We start from the raw sequence: 14,530 nt of genomic DNA, 5'->3' as shown, positions 1-14,530 counted from the left end.
AAGCAACTGGACTACTCAGGGCTGAGGCTCATTTCAGCCATGCACACCTACAGGATTTGCATCACAACCATCTCCAACATAGAAACTTCTGTTAAAAAGGCACTGCATGAAGCCTCAAAGGGTATTGCATTCCCAGACAACACTATCTGCTCGTACTAATGGTGAGACTTCAGAGGAATAAATATTTAATTTCAAGCAGTAACATTATTTATGGGTTAATTACAAACACGTTTAATTTCCATCGCTGGAGTTACTTCTTGCAACGAGTATTAAAAATAGAGAATCGTGAAGGACTGTGAACAGACCTTGGCACCCTCCAAGTCAGCTGAGAGGGATAAACAAAAAGAGGGGTATTTGCTCCTAAACCCACTGTCATTATTCCCTGTAGGATGCTACCTCAGTGATCCTGAGCAATGTGTACACTGGCATTCAGGATTAACAGAGACTTCAAAGCATTTATCCTCTTCAGGCAGCAAAGCTCCCGAGCTGCACAGGCAGTTTTACTCCAGGGACCTCTCAGAGCTTTTCAAAATATTAGTTTGAGAGGTGGGGCACAGGATGAAAAAAACCTCAGCTCCAGCTGCTGCCCTTAATCCTGTGTACATGGAGGACATGCAAAAGGGAAGAGTACTTTTAAAGTTCCCCAGAGTCCCTCCCTTGAACGAGCTGTTTGAATTCTCTGCAGTTCAAAAGCTGAGAAACACTAAAACTAATTACAACTATTAATATTGATCAAAAGAAAATAGACAATCAGACTCTCTAGAAAAAAAAATAAAATCCAAGTGTCAGCTCACTTGTATTAAACACCCTTTTGGTACTTCCATGTCTGCACAGACATCGTGAAAAACAAAGGATGGTCTTCAAAGTTTCCCTTCTTTTACTCTATTCCCCTTATAATTATGAGCTCTGATGAATATAAACTACCCCAAAAACAGATGCAGGATTCAGAAGAAGAGCTTGTTAGAAAGGCAGTGTGAGAACACGAGGTCAGTTCAAGCCCTCACTTCTCATTTGTGTCCCCCAAAGTATCCCTTCCATGAAGAAAAACACCAATGACACTGAGAATTCTCATGATTTCAGGAGAGTACACAGAAAAATGGGAAAATACCTGGCAAGCACAGCAGGGCTTTAAGAACAGCACAAAAAGGTATCAGGTCTAGGTAGAGACCTTTCTTGTGCTAGGAGATACTGCTCTCAAGTTAAAAAAAGATCACACAGAGGTTTTAATAGTGTTACCAGTAGAGATCCAAACTATTTTGATAAAAATGACACTAAAGTTCTCGAATGCATTGCCTGAGGAACACTTTTCTGCAGAAGCCATAAAGCAGATGGTTATAAATGAGACTTATTTCATGGGCACCATTTAATGACTGCAAATTCCTTTAACTAAAAATCTAATTTTATCAGAGCATAAATCACATGCTTTGAAGGGAAAAATTTGTTTCGGATTTTCCATTCCTTCCAGAAAGCTTCTTCATGTACCCCTTTAAATAGCACTTCATTAATGCAACACAACAGTTTTATTTGTCAAGGTTCACTTTTAGCACCTATTTTCCTACTTTTTAATGTTTAGTCAATCGAGTACAGAGTAAAAGGTCCTTCTGTTCTGCAGCTGAAGTGCCTGATCATTGTTATGTGGAAATCAATGTTATTAAGTTTGCTTCAGGATTGCCTTTCCCCAGCCACGTAGCTACTGAAAAAACTGCATCTCCTAAAGACCAGTGGCATCAAATGTGATAGCTAATTTTACCTGGATGAGGAAAGACAAAAATCAGAACCAAAATCCAAGGCAGTTCAGTGCCTGCTGTCACAGAGCTTCACTCCCCTGGAGCTGCCACGTGTGTGAACCTGAGGCAATTTAACAACTGCTTTGCACAAAGCCCCTTTCTGCTCTTACAAAGGGAATGCCAGTCTCTCAGAAGGCAGCATCTACCTGTCCTGCCAAGGCATAATAGCTGGTTGGTGTTTTATCTCCTGATTAATGCTCAGTCATGGGCCCAGGGATGAGCAGAGCACTGGGGATAAATCAGATTTCGTTCAGAGCAAACACGGGGCGCTGGGAACTTCATTGAACAGCCTTAAAGCACAACACCACGGAGGGAACACACAGTATAGAACAGTGCTTGGTATCCAGGGGGCTGCAAATGGGTTTACTGACAGTCATTAGTGAGGGATTCAAGCAGCAAAACCACTGGCAGGTTGTTTGGTACAGAATCCCAGAATGGGTTGGGTTGGAAGGGACCTTCAAACTCATCTCATTCCACGGGCAGGGACACCTTCCACTGGACCGGGTTGCTCCAAGTCCTGTCCAACCCAGCCTTGGGCACTTCCAGGGATGAATTCAGTATTTGGAGGTCTGTCCACAGCTTTGCATTTCCCATCCCTTTCTGTTCCTAACCTCTGACCCACAAACATGGAACATGGACCACTAAGGCTGGGACCAAACAGGTGCCAGCTGCCCTCAAGCACAGCAACCCCCAGGATAACCTGGCAATGGTTTCAGTCTCCTGCCTTTTAATACTGATTTAGATTTAGTCAAAAGACACCCATTTCTATCACCAGAAGTTACCACGGTGGAGTTTGTGAAAAAGAAAACCCCACCAATTAACACATCAGGTGGAAGAGATGCAGAAGAACAGGTAACACAACCCAGATCCACAAATTTCCTGCACTGCTGGCCTGGAGCAACCCCCTTAGCAGACACTTTGTGGGACACACAGCAGTGCAGGCAGATAAATCAAAGCCAGTCCCTGCAGCTGGGCTCACAATAAATCAGCTGCCACCTCTGCACACCCCAGGGCTCCAGGGAGCTGCTCTCAGGCTCAGCCCAACTGCTGCACCACTTCTAAATATACAGTCCTGACTCACTTAGCAAATTAATAAAGAACTGTCTCTTCCTATTAATAGATTAACATGCCAGGGTTGTTTTTTTTTTCCTCCCTTCAGAGCATTCTCTTCCTTATCTCCAGTGAGGGGTCAAGCAAAGAGGGCAGATTTAGATCAGATATTGGGAAGAAACTCTTCCCTGTGAGGGTGGGGAGGCCCTGGCACAGGTTGCCCAGAGAAGCTGTGGCTGCCCCTGGATCCCTGGAAGTGTCCAAGGCCAAGCTGGACAAGGCTTGGAGCAACCTGGGCTGGTGGGAGGTGTCCCTGCCCATGGCAGGGGGTGGAATGAAATGAGTTTTAAGGTCCTTTCCAACCCAAACCATTCCATGAAACGACACCCAGCACAGGGCTGGTGAGACACTCTGCACATGGGCTGTAGCATCAGCAGAGGTTGTGACTAACACACAGCTTAGCCTGGCAATCAGGATTTTCTGTTCACAACCAAATGTTCTGTTCACAGAACATTTTCAAAAAACTCACTAATCAGGCAGAGAATATCCACCTTTTTTTTTTTTTGATCAGGCACGTGGGGGAAAAAAAACCCAGATCACGTGCTCCTGTTCTGAAAAAGCTTCCTATCAGCACAGACACTGGCAATTTAGATTTGTCCTGTCTGGTATAAACACAGAGAAGGCTCTGATGTCTCACATCACACAGGATCAGCTGCTCGGCCATACGGCAGCTAATTGAGGTAATTGGTGCCTCTCTGATTTTGCTCACTGCTATTTCTGGACTTCAGATGAGAAGCCCAGGTACAGCTCCATAAATTTCCACATTGTCACGGGGAAGCTCCTGGGATGGCTGTTTTTAGAAAGCCCAAATTTGCAGATGTAGCCTGGCTAATCTAAGGAACTGATAATTCCCCTGCTTGATGGTACAAAGTGCTTTAAGTAGAACTGTCTTCCTTTAAAAACTACTGCTGCAGCTTTTTATTTAAAGGGAGAATATGCTAAAAATTAGTCAATATTTAGTCTTTTAAGGTTAAATGGCTTCTGAACAGAATATCACAGAGTGCGACCCTCTGCCACATCACAGCCAAGTTAAGACTGCCTTTGATTTCTTTTTTATTTGCAACATGTTTTACTCTGCTTTTATTCTCTTCTTCAGAAACACACCAGCATTTCCCCATCTAGGTTTGATTTTTCACAGTTGCATCTTGACAATCCCTGACCCTGGGCCACAAAGAATTAATGTAAACCAAAATTCTTCAAATTTTATGCTATTATTCAAGTTTGCAGTGCCTGGTTTGCCCCAAGTTGCACAGCATTCACATCTTTCAGTACTCCAAGCATAAGAGAATCCCATAAGATACAGCATTTATTAAACCCTCTGAGGACACAGAAGAAGGTGGGTGGGGTTTGGGGATGCAGAGAAAGGACCCCAACAAGTATATATAATAAATAGTCAGTAGACAGATACTATCAAAACATTCCACAGCACCTTGAACTGCAGATGCTCTGATAACCAGCACTCAGAGCAAAAGCTTCTCATCTCTACAGGGATAATACACAAGTTAAGATTTAGACTGCTCCACAAAAAAGCAATTACAGCTTGTTAGAGATAGCACTTCAATGCAGGTAACAGGGAGTGAATTATCACTACATACCACAGTGATACAAAAATAAACCTCACTCTTGTCTCCATGTACCTTCATTAATGCTTAAACAGGAGCAGGCTGGAGCCCAGTACAGATTTAAGTTCAAATTTAATTCTTTCCTTTTTTTTTATTTCCTCCAAACTGAATGAAAAGCAGAAAGAACACTGACATGGCAAAGAACACACGACTACTAATAATTATTAAATAAATACCAGGATATTAGATTTTCAACTGCATATAAAATTGATACACTGTGACTGTCTTACTCCAAGCTCGTGCTCTGAAATTGTGTCTCTATTTGAATTAGAAACACAATCTTCCGATAAAAGTCTTTGCAATTTTGTGCCTTGCTTTCCAAAACATTCCTTTCCTGGCCTGTCGGATTAGGAAATATGACTTTGCTGGGGGAAGGAGCAAAAAATCATCCCTATGACTCCCTTGCTGCTCAGAACAGCCTGCTGTGGTCTTCAGATGCAGCACTAAGTGATGCAACATTTAAGAATCTGAATATAATGAGGAATTCCAGCAATAATTGATACTCCAGCCAAGCACAGTTGAGGCTGTGAGTGGACTCCAGAGGGGTGCTTTATCCTGGGCAGGATGGCACTGAAGGGCTGCTCTGACCCAGCTCTTTGAGGTACATTTATCCTTGGAGGTTTTAAGCAGTTCAGGTGCCACAGAACCAGAACCACAGAATGGTTTGGGTTGGAAGGGACCTTAGAGATCATCCAGTGCCACCCCTGCCACACCTTCCACTAGACCAGAACTGCTCCAAAACCCTTCCAACCTGGCCTGGAATGCTTCCAGGGATGGGGTGTCTGCAGCTTTGGTACAACAAACCCATGGGCAGCAACCCAGCCAATACCTGCCAGCATGGAGAAAGCTATGGTGCCTTGAAAAATGAGCAGGTTTGATGGGTTTATGAGCATGAAAACAAGCATTGGGCTAACCACCCACAATGCTCTGAGGTTGGTGATGTCATTTAAGGCATAAAGCAAGACAAGGTATCAAACAGCAGTGGGTAGGAATGATCAAGGTCCCTGCAGTCTCCTCAGGCTTCTCAAGGAGGAGGATGGGTGGCAAAAAAAAATAAAAAGAAATAAAAATAAAAGAAAAGGCATGGCATGAAAGCCAAATTAAAGCAATTAAGTATTTCTAGCAAACCACAGAGCTGTTATGGTTCTGTAGCCCTGAGCAGACCACAGGATGCCTGCCAGCCTTTGCTGGAGCTGCCTGGGAGCTTGGTGACATCCAAATATTTAACAATTCAGCACAAAACAACTACTCGTGTACCACAACACAGGATTATTCTCCACTTTCACGCTCTCGAGTTAGGATAACATTGCTCCAGCTCCCCACCAGCAGTGCCCCAGAAAACAAAACACAATTTAGTTTGTGAGCTGCAGCTCTGTGATGACTCCTGTTAGAGGAGCTCCCCTGCAGCACATGGGAGACCTGCTCTGGGAAGGGCTGAGGAATTCCTGCAGCACTGCTCTGCTCCCCCTGGGCTGGGAAAAGGAGATGGAAAACCTGTCCCAAGAACTGTGGCAAAACCAGCTCGGCTCCAGCACACCCAGGGAAGCAGCCCCTCCCAGAGAAAGCAGGGAATGGCAGGAGGAGAGCTGGCTGTCAAATGTCAGTGTTGAATTAGATGCTTTTGCAAAATACCCCAGGAGGCTGAAAAAATCAGTCTGAGCTACAAGTGTGCAGTTTGTTGAGAGACTAAGTGGACTAACACCCCTGGCTTTCCATCAGAGCCTCCTGGCCAAGTTCTCCTCCAAACCCAAACTCCAGGGTTATCTCAGATCCAGGTTGTTTGTCTCTTTTCTGCTCGTGCTGGAAACTCCCTTCACTGCCACTGGCAACGACTCACAGAGCTGCATTTTTTAAAAACTCCTTTCTTTAAGGAAGAGGTGACCCCAGTCACACACCTGGTGCTCCATGGGCAGCTCAAAGCCCTTCTAAGCCAGCACAGAGCTGCCCACGAATCATGGTCACCTCTAACACATCCAGCTCGACCATGGAATCAGACTTGCTGAAGGCAGAGGCAAAAACTTGTCCAAAAATACCCCTCTGCAGTGGTGACCTCTACCTATTTGAGTATTTTGGCATCTATTCCACTCAGTAGGATTGAGTCCCACGATGGTTCAACCCTGAGAAGCTGCACCCAAGTCCATGTGCAATGTCCAGCACCCCCTGGAACCAGCCCATGGGAAGTTTCACAGTGTAAATGTGACAGAGTGTTCTCCAAAATTAACACAAACCAGCCAAGTTGCAGGTTTCCACTTTAAATACTAATGCTGTCCTTTTTTAAATTAGGTTTTCTATTTTAGCTCCTTCTACACCACTGGAATTTCATCCTGCATGCATGTATTTATTAACTATCTAATCAGGACCACAAATATTCCAGAAAACAATCCTCTTCTCAGGAACACTCCAAAAATTTGAGGGGTGAAAGGCTGAGCACCAAGAAAAACACAGACTGCTGCGTTAGAGAGTTCATTTCTCATCAGGACTTTAGAGTGTAGTCTTATTTTTCCTTTATAAATGCAAAGCACAACTGCAATAATTCTACCACAAACCATGAAGAAATCAATTTAGCAATCTGAACATAAATTAAGCAACGTTTTTGATTCAGTCAACTTGTTCCTATGTAGATCAGAGCAAGTATTAGTGAAGGTTGGTGACCCATACCCGAGTATTTGCTTTGATGAAGTTCACAGGAATTTTCCATCAGAGCACACTTCAAATTACTTGACCTGTAAATTAACCCTTTACTCGTTTCTAAAGCAATTTTAGAGAATTGCCAGGAGCATTTCTATTTGTGATTCAGTGTTTTCAAATGCATGTTAATGGCTCTGCATATTAATCCAGCCATAAAATTTGGTGCCTAAAGAAACTTCTCATGGATGGGGAGCTCCAAACTGAACCAAGCCCAGCATCACCACTGAAGGATTTCAGGTGATTTTTATTATTAAAAGAGTATTTTGGCTAAGTTAGTTCCTGCAAGACAAAATATCTGCTGTTCTCTCTCAAAAGGTGTTTATCTCAGTTTCCCTCACCTACCAAAAGCTGTGCTCAGGGCTTTCAGATTCATCTTGGTGTTTGGTGCCATCCTTTTATAAAGACTACTTCTTGTGGAAACAAGCTCTCTATACAGTTTTTTCAAAAATCTGAATTATAACTCTCATCCCTCAAAGCTCTTTTAATTGTATTCTTTGTACATTCAAAATTTTAATAGTCACACTCGTTAAATTCTGAGCAAACCTGAACAAATACGTTTCTCACTGAGACTCTTCCACCTCAAGCAAGATCAAGTAATTGGTAAAATAACGTCATGGGTTTTAGGGAAAGATCAAATGAATTAGTGTCTTTCAAGTAATATAATAGTTCTGTGATTTATGTTAAAGTAAATTATTTGAGTAATGAATTTAATTCTTCAGAGTAACTTTTTCAAAAAATCAAAACTAATATGCATTAGTGAAGAATGAGATTTTTTTCAACTGCAAAAGCATGAGAAATACTTAATTATTTTTAATAAAAAGGCAAAAGTGACCTGAGACTCTACAGGAACATGGTTAACAGAGTACCAGTGTATTACACAGCAGCAAAATAACAGTGGGGGTGTGGAGGGGAACTGTTTTTCTTCACTTTTACAGACCAGAGGATGGATAACTCCAGAAAAAAAGACACCTGAGACAGAACTCAGAACCTCCAACAGCACTGAAATGACTTTTCAGTCCTGCTAAGCAGCAAAGAGCAACTTTTTAATTGGCTTAAACTATAATGGAGACAATTGTGGGTGTTTGTAGATGGGATGTGACTGGGAGAAATGGGATTCTCCAGCTAGAGCCAGATCCTGAGGCTTAAATAGATCCAATTGCAACATGAATCCATCAAGGGCTTGTCATTAGCCTGGCACTGACTGATGTGTCTGCCAGGACAGAAGTGTTGGAGGCACTGGGAATTAAAAAATAGCCAAGGCTCCCTTCCCTGGCCTCCCCCACCACCTCCCACTTCCAGAGCCACCACTTAGCAAACACATGATCATCAGGAACTAATTAAATAACTACAATTGTTTCAGCATTCGGCACTGACTGCTCCAGAAAGCCACAGTTGTACATTTTTATGGTTTCATTCACAAGTCTCAGCCTCAGATATGTGACAAGGGGAGCCTAAATATTTCAGCAAGCAGCACTGAGCCCTGGGGCAGAGCCACCAGCCCTGCTGGGACAGCCCACACCCAACCCCTGCCACAGCAGGGACCTGCTCCATCCCAGCACGGCAGCCAGAGCCAACACTGGCACCTCCAGCACTGAAAACAGCTTCATTTGCTCCTCCACTCCCACAAACCCAGGACTGAACACTGGGAAGGGCATCACTGCCCTGCCCTCATGCGTGGGAGTCCCCCCAGCCCAAGGAGACAGGCACTGGGGTGGAGGAACATCCCCCCTGGCTACAGTCACTGTCCCTGGGGCCTTTTCCATGGCTTTGTGCTTCACAGGAGTTTCACATCAGAAAGTCAGGAGGGAAATGCTCCTGGGAAGTCACTTTGCTGATCCTCTCAGAGCTATCCATGGCTCAGTCTTCCTTTTTTTTTAAGAAATAAAAGAGCTTTTTTTCAGGTTTCACCTAAAGGTCCAGTGACCCAAGTAAAGAACCAGGACAAAGCTTGCTTATTAAATTTAGTTTCATTAGTCCCAGCAGCATCTCCACAACAGCCAGATGCCCAATTTCCCTCCCAGATGATGTCAGTATATCCAGTAAGTCTAAAAGCTTCTGCTTCCCTGTTTCTCACTGACCTCCTCGGCAGGTGTTTAATACAAATATACATGAATAAGCCCACACTTGTTTTTTGTTTTCAGCATGGAGAGCCTCCACTCAGCCCCAAAATAGAAAGGCAAGAGCTGGAGCTGCAGCAGCAGCTGGTGTACGGTACCTCTTGGTGCAGCCTCCCCGCGTCCGAGAACAGCCTCCTGCTCCTGTCCACGTCCATCCAGCCCCTCGTGACCAGAGGGAAAACCCCGAGCAACACGAGAGAGCACCAAAAGCTTCTTGATGGCATCGTTTCAAGGCTGTTGAAAACAAGAGAACATTCATGGAACATCTCACAGCAAGACCCAGCCCGGGTTCAGGAACGTGGCAGAAGCTGCGGCTCACGGTGTCCATCCACATTTGGGCAGTGCCCGTGGAGCTCCACAGTCCCACATCACAGCAGTTTTACCCCAAAACTGTCCTCCTCAGGACATACTGTTCCCACATAGCTCCTGCAGAACCAGAGTCCTGGGATTTCTGTGGTTTGCCAAAAGCAAACCACACCAAAGCACAATATTATGGTACCGGAGGCCAAAGGGTGACTTTTCTTCCTCCTCCAGAGCCCCCAGCAGCACTCACAGCCAGGGACTCACACCTGTACCCTCAGCAGATCTTGAGGAAAACCCCAGACATCCATTTTGCTTCTCTAACCACTGGAGGCTCCCAGCAATGTGACAGAAATATCACTATATCACTATTCCCCTCTGATTCAGAGGGTGACGCTGCCTCGGGCAGACACAGCCACTGCCACCCCCTTGGCTACAGTCAGGTGTGACAGCTGACACCCAGCACACAGGGACACTTATTCCTCCTCCAGAGGGTCACCAAACCCACCCAAACTTGAAAGACACAAATCAAATGACAAATAAATCCTGCCTGAAAAGAGCTGACATGTTTCTCCAGTCATGATGGGGGTGAGTCCCAACTGGGGCTGTGACTTCTCTGCTCATTTGCTTCTGTCCCAGGCAGAGCCAATTCCAAGCCCTGCCACACTCACCCCACTCAGGAGCAGCACCTTCTCCCTGGCACTGCCCCACCAGAGCCCCACATCAACTGCAGGGAACTGGGAAGAGTCAAACCAGGATTTCCACCCCACCTGCATCCACTCTGAGCAGTGGTCCTTGCCTTGGGCAGGGTTTTTAATGAATTTGGAAGCAAAACCAATGCAATTACTCTGAGTGGTGTCAGATGGAACTATGGTGTTCCATGCATCCCAGCCCTGCAAGCTAAGCCAGGAGCTGTGCTCCCTCTCAACTTTTTGGGGGCAAGAACACGATGTTGTGTCATCACTTTCTACCATTAAAATACCAAAGGAGTCCTGGAGCCCTTTCCGTGGTGGCTGAGGGATGTTGTGACCTTTCCTGACAGCTGTGGAGGATGCAAACACAGACCCCTTAACGAAGCATAATGACACTTAATGAAGCAGGCAATGGCATTTCTACAGGATGCAGGGCCAGGCTGCTGCCTGGGCTGAGCACACACCCCAACAAGGCGGGTTACCTGCTAATGGCAAAATTAAGCCGAGCTGAATTAACTCACCATGACACATCTTGTCTTGACAGGACTCATTTTACAGTGTTTTCCTGGAGGGTATATCCAAGCCTCGGTGCATCACTCCTAATTTTGGAGCCATGACCATTTAAGAGCAGCAGCAACTCAATCTCAGCTATTTTGTTTGCCCAAAGACACCCCATCACTAGAGGGAGCACAGCCCACAGCACCTGCAGAGCTCAGGCAGTGCCTTTCCTCAGCACTAATGTAAACACCCTGAATGGAGAGCATTCAGGAAGAAATCAAAATTTATTAGGCTTTCTAAATTCCAATTAGAAAGCTCCGATGTAACGCCACTGGGGCTACAAATAAATGTTTAATAAACCCAAGTCACTCTATCAATAAGCGACAAGCACATTGTTACATTATGAATTGCTCCAGCACAGCAATACTGTTTCTCACACGGTTTTTGGGGGGTTGGTTTTTTGTTTTTTTCTTTTATAGAGGTATTTTGTATGCTCGGTTGATACCATCACAGCAAATACAACTTCACAGTTCTGGAGACCTCTGACTCATATCCTGCTTGAAATTACAATCCTGGAGCAAAACAGGGCACTCGCGAGTTTAATGTATATTTAGTAAATAACTAACAGCCAGAAAACATGAAGGTGCTTGGATTAGGATCTGTGACACTGATGAAATGAGAGGGCAGCCTCCACCTGCTAGAAACTCTGGTGGTTTTATAAATAGAATTTGTAGAACATCTTTCTCAAGTCAGCCTAAAAATCACTTATTTTTATTGCATGCTGACTGACAGGACACTAATTGCTCTCACTCACAGTGAGAGAAGGACACACTAATATAATATACATTATATATCTTAATAGCCTCAACCAAGCAACAAACAGGCACCATAAATATCAAGTGAGGATTAACTCTGCAGTCACACAGCATTTTCATGTCACTTCACTCAGCACCCCCTCACCCTGAGCTGAGGGGAAGGCTCTGTGCAGAGCCCTGCACGGCTGCAGCTCACAACACAGCTCCTGGATGGCAGGCTAAAGTTCCCTGAAGTCAACAGAAAATCTCAAAGGGATTGAAGAGATACAGAGCACCACTGTAAATTCTGCTGCCAGCTTCTTCTCCTTGCCTGAGGGAGGCACAGATTTGCAGGATGTGAGCCTGCATGGACACCACTGCCCAGATAAATCAAAGCCTGCACACGGGAGTTGCAGCTAAACCTGAGAAGATTCTCAAGAGCTGGGGGTGGAGGAGGGAGTCTCTCACACATCTGCTCTTACCAGTGCATGTGAGCAGACAGGCAGATTTTAATCTGCTCCGTAATGCAGGAATTCCTAATTTTAATGCTGAGACTAGAACTAAACCAGGCTATACTGGAGTTGAGCATCACATTCACTTGTGACACGTTTCCTTTGCTTCAAAAGCAATTTTGGCTCTTATGATAAAGAATATACTCTGCTAAGCCCAAAAGTTTACCTGAAGGTTGTGGTTTCTTCCTCTGAGCTAGAAGAGCCTCACAGCTCTCCTTGCAGCTGGCACTGCTCTAGCAAGAAACACTCCACAAACACAGCAGCACCAGGCTATGAACTGTGAGATGAAGAAGCTCAAACGTGATGGCAACAATGGCACCAGTGGCAGCAGAACACCCATCCAAGGCCAGGTGGGTTTGGACAGGCACCAACTCACAGGGAGAGCCTCAAATCACGAGCAAATGTGTGCAGTGTCTCCACTCAAAGGACAACAGCAAGCAGACACAAGCCAAAGACAAGCCCAGGTTTTAGGGTACAGGTTTTGGAGCTACTCAAGCATCAAAGGTCACCTTGAAGAAGGACAGGGACTGGGCACACTGAGCGAAGAGCAGCACAAACTGTTCACAGCACTCCTGTGACATCCAACGTGAGCTGTCTGACAGCCAGATCGCTGCAGACCCCACAACTTTCTCCTCCACGATACAAAAGGTTTAAGAATTCAATTATGGTGGCTGTAATGAGATTAAGGAATTTGCCAAAAGCAGTTATTGGTTTTGTTTTCAGGGCTACTTAAACTGCGGCTTATTTGAGAAATTAGTGGTTTGCAACAGCTTTCAATAATTTCCAACAAGCTTCACATGAGAAAGAAAGAGGTTAAACTTAATTATCTGAAGTTCTGACTGTTGCTATAGCAAAAAGAAAGTGTTTGGACATAACTGTTACCTCTATACAAACTGGCTCCATTAACACCAGATAAGAATCTGGTCTTTAGTTCCTATCATCAACCTTCCCAATTGCTCCAGCCTTATCTAAACAGCATTTCTATGGCTGACAAAATAATTTACATCCATAATTTCTTGTTAAGTGCTACAAAATTAAGGAGCAAATCCAATCTAAGGTAACCTTTCAGCAAGACACAGTGAAGCCAAACGATTTCAGTCAGCTGTCTGTAGTTAAATACTTAAAGTCTGGATGGGTTAAGAACTCATTGGAATCAGCTGTGATGTTTAAGTGCAAGCCCGACTTTTCATTTGAGCCAAAGCTACTTGAAAATATTTCATTTGATGCTGAAATTCCCCAAGACGCTTCAGTGCTCCCAGCAGAAACCTAGGGAGCATCAATCCAGCAGGGATGCAGGACTAACAAAAAGCTCCTGAACCTCGCAGGGATTTAACCACGGTTTTCCAGGCTCGACATCCCAATGCGTTCCAAACACAGGTTTGCTCCGAGATTACACCCGGAGAAGTCCCGTTCCGCCCCTCCCGTGACCCTCCGCCGGGCGCGCAGCGGCGCGTCCGCAGCATTTCGGGGGATTTGGGGAAGCAGCCCTGGATGCCACAGCCGAGCAATCCCGCGGTTCCCAGCGCTCCATCCCCGCTCCATCCCCATTCCCGGCGGGTCTCGTCCCTCCCGGCCCCGCTCCAGCCCCGTCGGGCCGGGCCCGCATCGCCCCCCGGCGGACACGGGGGGAAGCGCGGGCCCCACGCGCGACCGCGGCGGGACGAGACGGGACCCCGCGCCCCGCGGCCCCGCACACCGGCACGGGGGCACCGCGGGACCCCCCCCGCCCCGCCCCACGGGGGGGCACGACCACGGCGGGATGGATGCGGGACCCCCCGAGCGCGCCTCGGGGCCGAGGGCGCCCGCCCGTCCCCGCGCCCCGCCCGCGGGCGGCACCGAGCGCTCGGGGGTCCGCGGGGGCGGCGGCACCGCGGGGCTGAACGGCTCCCCCGGCACCCGCGGGGCGGGATGGGGACGGGGATGCGGGGCTGTGCGGGGATGCGAAAGGATGCGCGGGGATGCGGAGCTGCGCGGGGATGCGAGAGGATACGCGGGGGCACAGCGGGACCCCGCGGGGCGCTCCCGGCGGCACTCACCTGGGCAGGGCGCGGGGCCGCAGAGGCGGTGCGGGGCCGGTGCGGGGCGGTGCGGACAGTGCGCGGCGCGGGCCGGGCCGGCCCTATTTGTGCTCTCCGGGCCGGAGCCGCCCTGACGTCAGCGCAGCATTTGCATGTTCCGCCCAATCCCGGCACCTGTGCGGGGCCCGGCACCGCCCCCCAGGAGGGGGGAGACAGCGGGGACCCCCCCTCGGGGACAGCGGGACCACAGGGACCCCCCTCGGGGACAGCGGGACGAGGGGGACCCGCCATGGAGCATCCCGCCATGGAGCATCCCGCCATGGAGCATCCCGCGGGTACCACCAGCGCGGGGCCGTCGGTGGGTCAGGAGCAGCCCGTGCGGGTGATGCTGC

At 47.1% G+C, this 14,530-nt stretch overlaps 1 protein-coding gene across 4 annotated transcripts in view; it reads right to left on the bottom strand.

The window, feature by feature from the left end:
• FSTL4 (follistatin like 4) overlaps positions 1 to 14,205 on the bottom strand; it is a 199,137-nt gene extending 184,932 nt beyond the window's left edge. For all 4 annotated transcript variants that reach the window (XM_027682757.1, XM_027682759.1, XM_027682758.1 and 1 more), the window contains exons 1-2: positions 14,157 to 14,205; positions 9,423 to 9,558 (exon numbers count right to left, since the gene is read on the bottom strand). In XM_027682757.1, coding sequence (XP_027538558.1) covers positions 9,423 to 9,548 — 126 coding nt within the window. In that variant the 5' untranslated portion in view covers positions 9,549 to 9,558; positions 14,157 to 14,205. The remainder of the gene's footprint in view (positions 1 to 9,422; positions 9,559 to 14,156) is intronic.
• Between the last annotated feature and the right edge of the window lie 325 nt (positions 14,206 to 14,530).

This window comes from Neopelma chrysocephalum, unplaced genomic scaffold (genome assembly GCF_003984885.1).
Source record: "Neopelma chrysocephalum unplaced genomic scaffold, ASM398488v2 Primary Assembly neopelma1_63, whole genome shotgun sequence".
Classification (NCBI taxonomy): Eukaryota; Metazoa; Chordata; class Aves; order Passeriformes; family Pipridae; genus Neopelma; species Neopelma chrysocephalum.
Note: the sequence above shows the minus strand (reverse complement) of the source record. Positions and strands in the feature narration are given on the sequence as shown.